Source organism: Trachinotus anak, unplaced genomic scaffold, assembly GCF_046630095.1.
Source record: "Trachinotus anak isolate AG129_WGS33_773 ecotype Australia unplaced genomic scaffold, CSIRO_AGI_Tana_v1 ptg000002l, whole genome shotgun sequence".
Taxonomy (NCBI): domain Eukaryota; kingdom Metazoa; phylum Chordata; class Actinopteri; order Carangiformes; family Carangidae; genus Trachinotus; species Trachinotus anak.
The window spans coordinates 29,431,328-29,446,251 of record NW_027273853.1 but is presented as its reverse complement, the minus strand read 5'-3'; the positions used below and the strand labels follow the sequence as shown (position 1 = coordinate 29,446,251).

At 45.8% G+C, this 14,924-nt stretch overlaps 1 protein-coding gene across 2 annotated transcripts; it reads right to left on the bottom strand.

Moving 5' to 3' along the window:
* Positions 1-379: 379 nt before the first annotated feature.
* LOC139608322 (ankyrin repeat domain-containing protein SOWAHC-like) lies at positions 380-14,419 on the bottom strand. Of its 2 annotated transcripts, XM_071461968.1 has the most exons (5): positions 13,400-14,419; positions 13,122-13,208; positions 7,550-7,622; positions 2,898-2,993; positions 380-2,738 (listed from the first exon to the last, which is right to left on the bottom strand). In XM_071461968.1, exons 1-5 carry the CDS (start codon positions 13,400-13,402, stop codon positions 2,590-2,592), a joined length of 408 nt encoding a protein of 135 aa, XP_071318069.1. In that variant the 5' UTR covers positions 13,403-14,419; the 3' UTR covers positions 380-2,589. The 2 variants fall into 2 exon arrangements, with proteins under 2 accessions (XP_071318069.1, XP_071318062.1); XM_071461961.1 differs by lacking the exons at positions 13,122-13,208; positions 13,400-14,419 and adding an exon at positions 9,670-9,886.
* Between the last annotated feature and the right edge of the window lie 505 nt (positions 14,420-14,924).

Here is a 14,924-nt window from a genome sequence, read left to right as displayed (position 1 = left end):
AGCTCCAGAGAAACAGAGCCTGCAGAACTTCACTGAGAATCCTCCTGTTTTTCAGTTTCCTTGATCACTGCTGATCACTGCTGATCACAGCTGGTGATGTTTCACTACATGTGAACAGATAGTGGATTAAAAAAAAAACAGGGGTCAAACTGTAGCTCACTCATTATACTTCTTGTTTTCACCCAAAGCATGATAGGAAATGTAGTTTCAAAACTTTGAGCAAATAGAAATATGACAATAAATAATATGATTCATTTTGACCATGCAGCATTTAAAAAATACTTTTTTACATTAAGGATCATATCATGAAAAAGTTGAAACTTGTATACATTCATTCCACACAGATATATATATTTCAAGTGTTTATTTCTTTTAATTTTGATGATTATAACTGACAACAAATGAAAACCACAAATTCAGTATCTCAGAAAATTAGAATATTGTGAAAAGGTTCAATATTGAAGACACCTGGTGCCACACTCTAATCAGCTAATTAACTCAAAACACCTGCAAAGGCTTTTAAATGGTCTCTCAGTCTAGTTCTGTAGGCTACACAATCATGGGGAAGACTGCTGACTTGACAGTTGTCCAAAAGACGACCATTGACACCTTGCACAAGGAGGGCAAGACACAAAAGGTCATTGCTAAAGAGGCTGGCTGTTCACAGGGCTCTGTGTCCAAGCACATTAATAGAGAGGCGAAGGGAAGGAAAAGATGTGGTAGAAAAAAGTGTACAAGCAATAGGGATAACCGCACCCTGGAGAGGATTGTGAAACAAAACCCATTCAAAAATGTGGGGGAGATTCACAAAGAGTGGACTGCAGCTGGAGTCAGCGCTTCAAGAACCACCACGCACAGACGTATGCAAGACATGGGTTTCAGCTGTCGCACTCCTTGTGTCAAGCCACTCTTGAACAAGAGACAGCGTCAGAAGCGTCTCGCCTGGGCTAAAGACAAAAAGGACTGGACTGCTGCTGAGTGGTCCAAAGTTATGTTCTCTGATGAAAGTAAATTTTGCATTTCCTTTGGAAATCAAGGTCCCAGAGTCTGGAGGAAGAGAGGAGAGGCACAGAATCCATGTTGCTCGAGGTCCAGTGTAAAGTTTCCACAGTCAGTGATGGTTTGGGGTGCCATGTCATCTGCTGGTGTTGGTCTACTGTGTTTTCTGAGGTCCAAGGTCAACGCAGCCGTCTACCAAGACGTTTTAGAGCACTTCATGCTTCCTGCTGCTGACCAACTTTATGGAGATGCAGATTTCATTTTCCAACAGGACTTGGCACCTGCACACAGTGCCAAAGCTACCAGTACCTGGTTTAAGGACCATGGTATCCCTGTTCTTAATTGGCCAGCAAACTCACCTGACCTTAACCCCATAGAAAATCTACGGGGTATTGTGAAGAGGAAGATGCGATACACCAGACCCAACAATGCAGAAGAGCTGAAGGCCACGATCAGAGCAACCTGGGCTCTGAACACCTGAGCAGTGCCACAGACTGATCGACTCCATGCCACGCCACATTGCTGCAGTAACTCAGGCAAAAGGAGCCCCAACCAAGTATTGAGTGCTGTACATGCTCATACTTTTCATGTTCATACTTTTCAGTTGGCCAACATTTCTAAAAATCCTTTTTTTGTATTGGTCTTAAGTAATATTCTAATTTTCTGAGATACTGAATTTGGGATTTTCATTAGTTGTCAGTTATAATCATCAAAATTAAAAGAAATAAACGTTTGAAATATATCAGTCTGTGTGTAATGAATGAATATAATATACAAGTTTCACTTTTTGAATGGAATTACTGAACTAAATCAACTTTTTCATGATATTCTAATTATATGACCAGCACCTGTAGATGTTATAAACTCTCCTGATGTCTTTGATTGATGATGTGTATGAATTGTGTCTCTGCTGTGTCTTCGTTGTGTCAGTTTGTCGGTCACACACGGGCTCCAGCTCAGGCTCTGACAGCTACAGTACTTTGCTGGTTTCCACATGAAGTGCAGTGAGTGTTTGCTGTCAGAGGAGTGTGTCCTCCTCCTCTCCGCTCATTTCCTGCCCGTCACTGACACAAACGCTGCTGCTCGCCTTATTAAGGCAGATAATGAGCTTTATGCTTGAGCCAATGGAGTGGAAGTTAATGAAGACATTTATGAGGGTGTGAAAGAGAGCGGGAGGGTGAAACGTGTTTCACTGTGTCAAACACTGAACGGACGTCAAACTGCTTTTTTTAAACTTCCTTTTTACTTTTTCTCTGACAGTTCGAAGTCTCAGAGTCAGGACTGGTCAGGTGAACCAGGTCTAGACCCTGGTTCAGTGAAGACAGCCGTGCTCCGCAGCAGGTCAGCAGATCAGAGCGTAGATAGTGAAATAGTTCACCTGAGTCACAGGTGTGCTCTGTCTCAGCCTCTTCATATCTCCTCATGAAGAGGAACAATGATAATGATCTTTTAACTCATTTAAAAGCTGCTCGTCCTTCACGGCTCATAGTTTCTCAGACTCTACACAGTAAAAATAATTAATACTAAATTAGCTCTCCATGTCCAGCTTTTTCTGCAGAACCAGTCACACATCAGACAGGACACGTGGGGTCATAACTGGAGGTCCAACACGTCGTGAGAAGACGACTGCGGCAGCGTCCCAAACTCCAGGTTGAGCTGACCCTGACTGCGAGAACGAGTCAGCAGCAGCGACGGCAGAGCGTAACGCTGAGTCCGTCTTCCTCGAGAGAAGCTCCCACCTGAAAACACAGCAACCATCCAGGTCACATTGACACACCTGACACTGTCATTCAGCCAAAATCCAGACCAGGAAAACGTCTGAAAATCTTATTCAACAACAATTAAAGATGTAAAAATTGATAAGTTTTTTAAATTCAGAGATACAGCTCCTCACTCACCTGACTGGCCATGTGTTTTGTTGACGGCGTCGCTGCAGCCACTCCAGTAGTGCCCCGCCGTCCTCCCGTGATAATCTCTGATGCTGGTTTTAGCGTCTGAGGACAGAAACACAACAAGTGACAGAGACTTTGTCTCCTGAGCCTCTGATGAGACAAAGATTCACATCAGATTTGACTAACAGAAGCAGGAACATTATCACTGACCCTGAGGTGCACATCTTGCATTTTAATGTTTGTCAGGGCTGATTTCAGACAGGTGACTGTGGAACAGACACTCCTCCTCCCCCTCCCCCTCCTACTCCCCCCCTCCTCCTCCTCCCTGTCCTCCTCAGCTGTGGGGTCATTAAAAATAACAGTCCAGCTACTGAGGCTGCGTTTCCCTCCTGACCTCCATCTGCGCATCCTTGGACCTGGCCTCCATCAGGTGGGGGTCTACACAGGTACCAGGGTGGTTAATTAGTAAATGGGTTCCCAGCTGCAGGCCTTATGGACCAGACTAAATCCCTCTCCTCGGTCCTCCATGGTCTCTGTGCAAACAGGAGGCTCAGGAGAGACCCAGAGAGGCGCTGGGTAATTATTAGAGATAACAGGCAGGGGAGGGGGGAAAGGAGGAGGGAGGGGGGAGAACAGAGAAAGATCAACAGCTTCTTCTCTCAGTTGGCAGCCTCTTCACCATGAGTGACACCACGTCCACTGTTTCCTGAAAGACGTGGTCCTCAGTCAGGCTCCTCCTGTCAGTGTGATCTGAGGAGGAGCAGGAAGTTTCTGTCCCATCTCTGCCTGATGAAAACTTAACCCCTTCAAAGCAGCACATCCTCCTCCTCAGTGCACCTCTTCTTCTTCTACTTCTGTCTTTTAGTGTTGTGATGTCTTCAGATGAAGTGAGTTCTACCTGTGACGCCTCATCACAGTTTAGGTTTCAGCATCAAAGCAAATCAACCAGAGACTTTTCTCTTTGAGACTCTTTGATGTTTTCAGACGTCAAATATTCTGATAAATGTCATGAGACAGAAACATCTTCTTTTTCTTGTCCTTTGTCAGCTGGTGGCTCCACAGATTCATCTCATTTTGACCAGACAAAAACCTTTACCTGCATTTTGTCTTTCAAAAACCAAACAACAAAAGTCCAAATTAAAACAGATCATTTCTATATCCATTTATCTTCTTTTATTTTAAAATTACACATCAGTCACTGTATAAATGAGTCTTTTCAGTGTAAATGGTGTGAGAAGCCTTTTAAGGTCTATTGAAAGGTCTGTGAGGACTCCGTGTCTCTATGAGGACTCCCTGTCTAAGTGAGGGCTCCCTGTCTAAGTGAGGACTCTCTTTCTCTGTGAGGACTCCCAGTCTCTGTGAGGACTCCCTGTCTAAGTCAGGACTCTCTGTCTCAGTGAGGACTATCTGTCTCTGTGAGGACTCCCTGTCTAAGTGAGGACTATCTGTCTAAGTGAGGACTATCTGTCTCAGTGAGGACTTCCTGTCTCTATTAGGACCCTCTGTCTGTGTGAGGACTCTGTCTAAGTGAGGACTATCTGTCTCTATAAGGACTATTTGTCTAAGTGAGGACTATCTGTCTCTATGAGGACTCCCTGTCTAAGTGAGGACTCTCTGTCTCAGTGAAGACTCCCTGTCTAAGTGAGGACTGTCTGTCTCAGTGAGGACTTTCTGTCTCTATTAGGATCCTCTGTCTGTGTGAGGACTATCTGTCTAAGTGAGGACTCCCTGTCTCTGTGAGGACTCTCTGTCTAAGTGAGGACTATCTGTCTCTATGAGGACTCCCTGTCTAAGTGAGGACTCTCTGTCTCTGTGAGGACTCTCTGTCTCTATTAGGACCCTCTGTCTGTGTGAGGACTCTGTCTAAGTGAGGACTATCTGTCTCTGTGAGGACTCCCTGTCTAAGTGAGGACTCTCTGTCTAAGTGAGGACTATCTGTCTCAGTGAGGACTTCCTGTCTCTTTTAGGACCCTCTGTCTGTGTGAGGACTCTGTCTAAGTGAGGACTCCCTGTCTAAGTGAGGACTCTCTGTCTCAGTGAGGACTTCCTGTCTCTATTAGGACCTTCTGTCTGTGTGAGGACTCTGTCTAAGTGAGGACTCCCTGTCTCTGTGAGGACTCCCTGTCTAAGTGAGGACTCTCTTTCTCAGTGAAGACTCCCTGTCTAAGTGAGGACTCTCTGTCTCAGTGAGGACTTCCTGTCTCTATTAGGACCCTCTGTCTGTGTGAGGACTCTGTCTAAGTGAGGACTATCTGTCTCTATGAGGACTATCTGTCTAAGTGAGGACTATCTGTCTCTATGAGGACTATCTGTCTCTATGAGGACTCCCTGCCTAAGTGAGGACTCTCTTTCTCTGTGAGGACTCCCAGTCTCTGTGAGGACTCCCTGTCTAAGTCAGGACTCTCTGTCTCAGTGAGGACTATCTGTCTCTGTGAGGACTCCCTGTCTAAGTGAGGACTATCTGTCTAAGTGAGGACTATCTGTCTCAGTGAGGACTTCCTGTCTCTATTAGGACCCTCTGTCTGTGTGAGGACTCTGTCTAAGTGAGGACTATCTGTCTCTATAAGGACTATTTGTCTAAGTCAGGACTCCCTGTCTCTGTGAGGACTCTCTGTCTAAGTGAGGACTATCTGTCTCTATGAGGACTCCCTGTCTAAGTGAGGACTCTCTGTCTCAGTGAGGACTTCCTGTCTCTATTAGGACCCTCTGTCTGTGTGAAGACTCTGTCTAAGTGAGGACTCTCTGTCTCTGTGAGGACTCTCTGTCTCTGTGAGGACTCCCTGTCTCTTCCCTTCCCCCCACCTGGGAGCTCAGGGTTCAGGCCTGGCTCCAGGAGGAGGATCTGGTTCCTTCCTTCACCCCTGAGTTAATTTCACACCTTCGTGGCACCTTCTCATTAGTTTTTCTGAAACTCTGTGGGCTGACTGCAGTCAGTGTAAAATGCAGCATCCTGAGCCCAACAGGAAAAAAACAGGTAAGTCATCACAGCGGTGAGAAGATCTTTGTTCTCACTTCCTTCAGATTATTACAGAGTTATTATGTTTCCTGCGTGTGTGTGTGTGTCTCAGTGAGTGTAATCAGGGCTCCTGTGGCTGGTGTTATATTGCAAGTTGGAGTTTGAAGGCGGAGCTCAGTCCTCGTGTTCCTGCTCCTCAGAGGCTGCTCGCTGTGACCTCGCTAAGCTAATGGTTACCATGTGAAACTGACTCTGTCATTTCGTCCCACCATCACCCTGCCCACCATCACCCCGCCCACCAGCTGAAACATGGTTTACAGCTCTGCACCACAGCGAGGAGGCCTCACACCAGCTACACTTACAGAAACCAGATCTGGTCTCCAGAGTTCACCTCAGTCCAGGACTTTTAATGTGAAGAACTTTCAGCAGTGAGCCCAGCTCCTCTACTTCAGAGAGTCCTTTCCTACAGTTCCCAGAATGCTTGTCACAGCCTCTAGACAGACACAAGTGGGTCAAAGTTTTCTTAAGTCAAAGAAAAGAACAAATCACAGCCGGTTGTGTTGTGATTGTTTTACTTTCTTTTATTTCTTTAGTTTGTCTGACTGGAGATTTGGAGGCAGACAATTTATGTTTGTTTATGTGTCAGACTTCAATAATTTTCTCGTATCAAATTTAACCTGCAGTTGTTTCTTCAGCATCTCAGGTGCAGATTTTCTGCTGTTGTGTTTTCTTACTTTTCATTGTGTAACATGTTCATTGTGTGTTTTACTAATGTGTGCTGATCTGAGAACACACTTCACAAACTGTACTCCTCAAGACTCAGAGAACTGATTCACACACTTTTTCCCAGCTGATCCTTGAGGGCCTCCGTAGTTTTCTCATCAGAGACATGCAATGCAAAGATGAACAGGTTAAAAGAGGAGAACAGTCTCTGAGAGGGAAAACGATGACCGTTCAGACGTTTGATTGACAGGTCAGATCAGCTGCTGTTACTGTGACTAAGGTTTTTGTTTGGTCGTTGTGGCGACTGGCGGCGGCCTCTCCCTCCTCTGTGGCCATATGGAGACATCTTTTGTTTACAGGCAGAGCATCTGGAGACGGTGACCCTGCAGACCACATGTGTCGACCCTCTGACTCGCAGCATATGTCTGTCTGTGGGTATGGGGGCTCAAACTGAGGTGTGGGGAGCCGCCGCCGCTCCACAGGGATCATCACGAGTCCATCATGAAGCAGCCGATGGCTTAAGGCTCTGGTGTGCTTCATTAGCAGCAATATGAACTCCCCGCCTCTCCTCTTCCTGTAGAGGAGGGCGGAGGTGTGTGAGCGTGTGGAGTGGGGTCGGGTGGGGGGAGGACTGGACTCGTCAGTCACAGTGTTGGGTGGGTCTTTTGTCTGGCAGAGGCGATGTGCATCAGTGCTTCCTTTGCCTCTCAGAGCGGCTGTGAGGCGTGGAGGAGGAGAGTCTGACTCTCAACGTGTGAATATCAATTTAAAACTTCACATGAATAAAACACTGAGACGTAAAAACACTGTGGACAATGAAATGTTCAGAGTTTATCAGAAGAATAAAACTGAGTCTATGTCTTTTATTCTTATTTGCACACACACTCTCCACACTGCTCAGGAACTGATTAATCAGCTGTGTTTGATGGGTATTGACATGTGATCAGAGTGATCAGTTGTGTCTGCTGCACTGACTCACTGTGAGTGTTGATGAGGGCGTGGACGACGTGCTGGTGGCCGTGAATGGAGGCGAGGTGGAGCGCTGTGTAACCCTGTCAACAACACGCACACATACATCACATGTTAGTGAGATCATGTGACACAAACTGAACCTGATTATTTTACTTGGATCCATTTTTCACAAAATCATCATTTGAATTGATTTTAAAGTGATAAACAAACATCAGATTCTTGTCCATCAGTTTCCTCCAGTCAGTCACTGACCAAACATCTCCACATCTCCACCTCTCCACCTCTCCACATCTCCGTGCCCTCAAAGCTCCACACATGGAAACAACGTTCTTCTCTTTTATCCGTAAGAAGATGAGTCTGGAAAAGTTTTGTAACTGACATGAAGCCTGAACACAGATGATTCCTGATGTTCCAGATGTTTCCAGCTCCATGATGTCATCAACTGTCGCTCTTCATCTTTGTATTAAACAACAGTGTTGTATTGTTGTTGTATTGTTGTCTCCTGAGCCTCTTTCCTTTGATTAGTTGTTAAAACACTTTGTAAACTTTGTTTTTAAAAACTCTATATAAATAAAGTTGTCGTTGTTGTTGTTGTTGTTGTTGTTGTTGACTGATGAGAGGACACATGCAGTGACTGTGTTTGATTATGTTCAGTGATAAACTGATCGTCCTGATTGAAGAGACCTAGTTTTAATTTGAAATGTGTTTCTCTCTCTGATAATTGGATGAATCCTTATCATGTGACAGATCAGCTGACTGTGCTCAGATCATCCTCTGACTGTAAGAGTCGGAGTCTGTTCAGAAACCAGGTGATGTGTAAAGACGGAGCCTGTCAACAACAATAACACTGATGTTACTTCTTCAGTGTCTCCGTCCGCGTCCATCCTCTCTGACAGACTTGTCCTCGACTCTCTGCTGCGGTTGTGAGTCTATTGTTTGTGCACATTAACACCGTCGAGTCCCAGCGGATCAGCTGCCCGTCATCCTGAGCTGCTGTCAGCGCAGAGACAGAGACGAACAAACGCTCACATCTCTGTCAGTCCAGAGTTTAAACAGAGGAAATGACAGAGAAGACTGAGCGCGGGGTTTGAAGTCGGTGTTGATTAGCAGAACGGCTCTGAGGTTCGTCTCCACACTCTCATCTCCGTCCTGACTTTAAATGGGCCCTGGAGGCCGTTTGATGTGGAGAACAAAAAGACTATCAAACACACACTGTCATACTCCTCCTCTCAGGCTGCTGTCCTGTCAACATCTGTACCTTCAGACGGAGACGCTCATGTACCCATTACATCTGTGTGTCACAAATAAACTGCTATATGATGAAGTATATATAGTTGTGTCTTCAGAGATGATGGTGAGTCAAGTGACAACACACTGACTGATCAGAGGAGCCTCGGTGTGTGTCCCTGCTGGAGATGATGGATTGTGTTGTTTGGACAAACAGCAACTAAACACTTTGGACTCGACACTGACACGAGAATCTGCAGGATCCCATCTGAGAGTGTGTGAAGGCGTCAGGACTTCACCGTGACGCAGACATCTCCACGGCCACAAACACACAGTCTGACATTTTGTTTAAAGGTCGAGATGCTTTTATGTGTTCAACACACTTTAGGATTCATATCAAAGGTAAAGGCCACTTAAGCAGGAGGTCCTGGCGGGGGCGGGGGGGGGGGGGGGGGGGGGGGGGGGGGTTCGGTCAGGGAGGGGCCACAGACAAGATCCAAGATGGTGCAGGGTTTAACACAGAGCAAGCTAACAGAAACACAGGGCGGTCCGGTTTGACTTCATTAGTGAAGAGCTGGACTTGTGTTTAATGATCCACCATCAGAGGGAACTCACTGACCACAGGGAGCAGCTGCTGTCACACCTGGGACAGGTGACACCTCACACCACATGTCAGGACTGAAAACAAGTTTGATTTTCCTTCCTTGTTTTAAAGTTGAATGTGTGACCTTTGACCTCAGTCAGTATAGAAATGGCTGAAGATGAAGCTCAGTCATGAATCCACAAACTGAACTGACCTGAGACGTGTTTCCCTCATCATGAGACAAGTCTGTTTAACCACGTGTGTGTGTCTCAAACACTACAGTGTAGATCTGAAAGGTGCATTAAAACATGACTTACCCCCTTCAGAGCGGTGCATGATGGGAGAGGAGGGGCAGGCATGGGAGAGGTCAGAGAAATACAGAGTGAAGCACAGAAGATCAAAGACAGAGGCAGCAAACTCATTTCACGCCGCCGTTGGAGGTCATGTGACTCCAGTAAATATTTGTCAGAGCTCTATTTACTGAAACAGTGTGAATCTGCTACGACAGCTCGGCTCTGTGGAGGTTTCTGCAGCTGCAGGGTTCAGAGACTCACTTACATGCTGTTGTGATGTCGGCCGGTCGGAGAGGAGGATGAAGGGATGAAAACAGAGAGGAAAGATATTCAGTCACATGTGTTCAACATCTGGAAAAAACATTAATCTCAAGTAAGAAAATGTTTTAACTTCATGAACCTTAATATTGAAAGGTAACAAAGAAATACATGAGTGTGGAGCCACCTCATGGTGACGACACCAGGTCACAGCAGGTCTGTTATTTCAAACAGGAAGTTGAATACGTTAATAAAAACTCCACTGTTGTAGTGATGAGCTCACAGACACAAATATGATCTACAGCTGGTTTCAGAAACATGACACTGAGAGAAATATGAAATGAAGGGAAAAATGAGGTCACAGGTCATCCGTCAGCAGGTTACTATGACCCATAGTTAGGTTTTGTTGCTAGGCAACATGTAGTGGTCATAGTAACGATGACAGGAGCAAAGGGAAAAGTGCGGCGACGTAGTTTATAGAGCGACAAAGTCCACGTCAGGAGGAGGTTGGGGTGGATGGATGAATGTGACCCAGGAGAGCGGTGAGGGTCGGTACACCTCTCTCAGTACAGTCTACGTGTTTGTTATCATAACCATGACGACGAAGGTCTGGTACACCTGCAACCACAGGGCGATATTTCAGGAGACACTGCTGTGGGTCGATTCAGAGGGTTGATGGTTGGTCAGGTTGTGGACTGGTCCAGGTTGTGGACCGGTTCAGGTTGGAGGACCAGTTCTGGTTGGACTGGTTCAGGTTGGACAGGTTCAGGTTGTGACTGGCTCAGGATGAGGACTGGTTCAGGTTGAGGAATAGTTCTGGTTGGACTGGTTCTGGCTGGACTGGTTCAGGTTGGACTGGTTCTGGTTGTGGACTGGTTCAGGATGAGGACTGGTTCAGGTTGAGGACTGGTTCAGTTTTGGAATGGTTCTGGTTGGACTGGTTGAGGTTGGACTGCTTCTAGTTGTGACTGGTTCTGGTTGAGGAATGGTTCTGGTTGAGGACTGGTTCAGGTTGAGGACTGGCTCTGGTTGGACTGGTTCAGGATGCGGACTGGTTCAGATTGGACTGGTTCTGGTTGTGACTGGCTCAGGATGAGGACCGGTTCAGGATGAGGACTGGTTCATGTTGAGGAATGGTTCTGGTTGAGGACTGGTTCAGGTTGAGGACTGGTTCAGGATGAGGACTGGTTCAGGTTGAGGACTGGTTCAGTTTTGGAATGGTTCTGGTTGGACTGGTTGAGGTTGGACTGCTTCTAGTTGTGACTGGTTCTGGTTGAGGAATGGTTCTGGTTGAGGACTGGTTCAGGTTGAGGACTGGCTCTGGTTGGACTGGTTCAGGATGCGGACTGGTTCAGATTGGACTGGTTCTGGTTGTGACTGGCTCAGGATGAGGACCGGTTCAGGATGAGGACTGGTTCATGTTGAGGAATGGTTCTGGTTGAGGACTGGTTCAGGTTGAGGACTGGTTCAGGTTGAGGACTGGTTCATGTTGAGGAATGGTTCAGGTTGAGGACTGGTTCTAGTTGGACTGGTTGTGGTTGATTCTCACAGAAGGTGACCACAGAGACGTGCTAATGCTAACGTTAGCTAAGGAGCTGTAGCTAAACGTACAGTTAGCTCGTTTCTGAAACACCTGGATCCGAGTCTGTAATCGTCCTTTTGTGTCTGTAACAGCAGAACCAACATTTATCTCTTTAAGATCCAAACATCATCAGAGCAGAGCAGAACCAATCACAGAGCTGGAACCAGCTGATGTCACTAACTGTGCAGGGACGGGTCCTGTATGTGGACAGAGGGTGATCAGTTATCACAGTTCATCCTGAGGGGACCATGAACGTCACCTCTGTCCTGCAGTCCAGTCTGTGGTTCAGTCTGGACTACTGGACCAGGATCAGGACCAGTCTGGACCACAGAGCCTACACACAGTGACCCCCCCTGAGACCTGAGCTATTTTTCTCCTCTTAATGCCATTCTATGGATTATTGATTTTTGATTTGCTGGCTGCTCTAGCTGAGGGTCTTTTTATTGGAGCCATTACCTCCTTAACGATTAGAGACAAAAAGTTAATTATGTAATTATGGAGCCAATAAGTGACTTGTCTGCTTTGCTTTGCTCTGCTGGGGCTTAAACATTATCTCCTGTGAGCACATCAGCCGCAGATTAACTCTCACTGAGGCTGACGCTAAATTGAATTCTCCAGGCCCACGGCTGTCAGGGAGGACATGAAGCGATCACAACACTGCCCCTGTCTAATCAATGCACTGCACACTGCCACTGTGTGTGTGTGTGTGTGTGCATATTTCCACTCATTCATAAGCAAACACAGAGACAGTGATCTCTGAATTTGCAATTTGAACTTGCAAACTAAAAAATTAGAAATGGAAACATGTGCATTAAAAAAATGTCTTCACTCTGTCTGATGTGTTTTTCAGATTATTGATTATTATATGGTTCTTAACCACAGTTGCTTGTGTTTGCTCAAAGACACAACAGGGTCAGACTCACTTCAATTGTTCAGAGAAGAAGCAATGAAGGAATCTGTGCAACTGAGACGACACTTTGAACCTGGAGCATCAGCATCAGCAGAGCAGTAGATCCACACGTTTGTGAACGGTGCATTTATTTAATGTCGTGTCAGGTAAAGTGTGTTCTGTGATTATCCCCTGGCAGCAGCTGAGGCTCATGGGTATTGTAGTATTATAGTTATATATAAACCTTTGTGATGTCAGGACCTTGAACAGACTGAGTGACGTCGTCTCTGAGTCTCATCGACATGTTGCTCCTTTAAGAACTGGAGACGTTTGTTTATGCAGCGAAGGTCAAGCTGAAGTCATTAAAGTGCACCACACACACACACACGCACACGCACACGGACACGCACACGCACACGCACACACACAAACACACACAAACACACGCGCACACACACGCACACGGACACGCACACACACGCACACGGACACGCACACACACAAACACACACACGCACACACACACGCACACACACACACGCACACGGACACGCACGCACACAAACACACACAAACACACGCGCATGCACACACACACGCACACATACACGCACACACGCATGCACACACGCATGCACACACACACGCACACACACGCACACGGACACGCACGCACACAAACACACACGCACACACACACGCACACACACGCACACACACACGCACGCACACACACGCACCACTCACCGATCTGACGTTGACGTCGGCGCCGGAGCGAAGCATCATGTCAACCGCCTCCTGACGGCCCTGCTTGGCTGCCCAGTGAAGTGCTGTCTGAAAACACACACACACACACACACACAGATACACAGATACACAGGTGAGCAGTTATTAGCACACACTCTCCTGTGCAGACAGTTCTGTCAGAAACAAGTCCACACGTCGTCCCTGCAGCAGCTCATTATGAGGGACGTCTTGTTTTTATCAACGACTGTTCCCCAATTGTTACCATGGTTTATAATTACCATGACGATGAAGGTGTGGTCTGTAGATCAGGATGCCATCTCAGGATTGATTGATTGATTGATTGATTGATTGATGGAAGTCAGCTGACGCTACATTTGTCTGCTGCTAACGTTCAGTAACTGTAATTGTGTCACCACACTTGAAAGGTAATGAGTCAGACTGTAGTGAACATTAGTGGTGTAACGGTGAAACTGTGACTAATGAGTCGTCATTAACGAACAAAATGCTGGAAATGTTTGTGTGTTTTTGCTCCAGTGTAGAAACAGATGAATGTGACACATTAAACCATGTGATTATCAACATGTTTGAACACTGATGAGACAACTGTCCCTGAACGTGACTCTGTAGCAGAGAGTCAACTCCCATTGGGTTGAATTAAAGCTCATATTGTTACAGAGCAGTGTGTGTGTGTGTGTGTGCAGCTCACAGTCAAATCTGTTTAATTAACCATGAATCGACTTCAAAGCAGGATTTTATTCAAATGAGCTTTTCTCTGAGTCTGAGAGAAGAAAAGTTCTTAAACACATCTGCTTCATCCACATTTAACACTGAATCATTCATTCATTCATTCATTCATCCATCATGGTCTCATCTGTAGTAAACTGAGCGTCTGTAGCTCTGTTTTTTTATTTTCCCAAAGGAAAACTAGTAAAGTCTTTAAATCACTGCTGAAGACAGATTTTTATCAAAAGGCTTTTTGTTACATTTTGACGCCATTTATTTGCATGTGTGCGTTTCTGTGTTTATGCAGGTTGGGTTATGAAACATACATGTGACACGTGTGTTGTAGATTTTCTTTTTTCCTCCTAAAGCACTTTGTCATCTCAGGTTGTGCTGTGTAAATACAAAAACTAATATAATATAATATAGTACAATAAATGAACAATATTAATAAATAGTATTATTTTCATGTCATCCTGCACTTACAGACATGCAGTTAAAACAACACTGTAAACTACGCTGCAGTTAGAGACCAGGCCACAGCTGACAGAAGCTACACAAGCACATCTGACGTCAACAACATCTGATGGACAAACACAAACCACAGGGAGAAACTCACAAACTGGACATGTCCACGGATCAGACGACCAGAGGCGGGAAGGAGACGACAGACAGACAGTTAATGAAAACATGTTGAAACTGACTGATGAAGTGATGATGTCACTGATGAGACGATGAGGTGTCGCTCAGCAGGGGTCAGAGGTCAGCTCAGACCACAGACCAGGTCCACAGACCCTGAACAGGCAGAGTCCACCACAGTTAAAGCAGCAGGTGTCTCACGTGGAGCAGGTGAACAGGTGAAATCAGGTTTACAGCACAGTATGTTGTGTAGTATTTCTCTACTGTGTGTATCGATAATGATATTGATAATGATATTGTTATTCTGTCTCATGCAGGGAAAGTTGTATTTATTAATTCATGCGCAACATAATAGGCTCCACTTCATGCTGCAGAGTTTTGTGTATCTTTATATTATTTCACCTCATCTTTAATTCTGTCTCGAGTCCACCTGTCCTCAGGTGA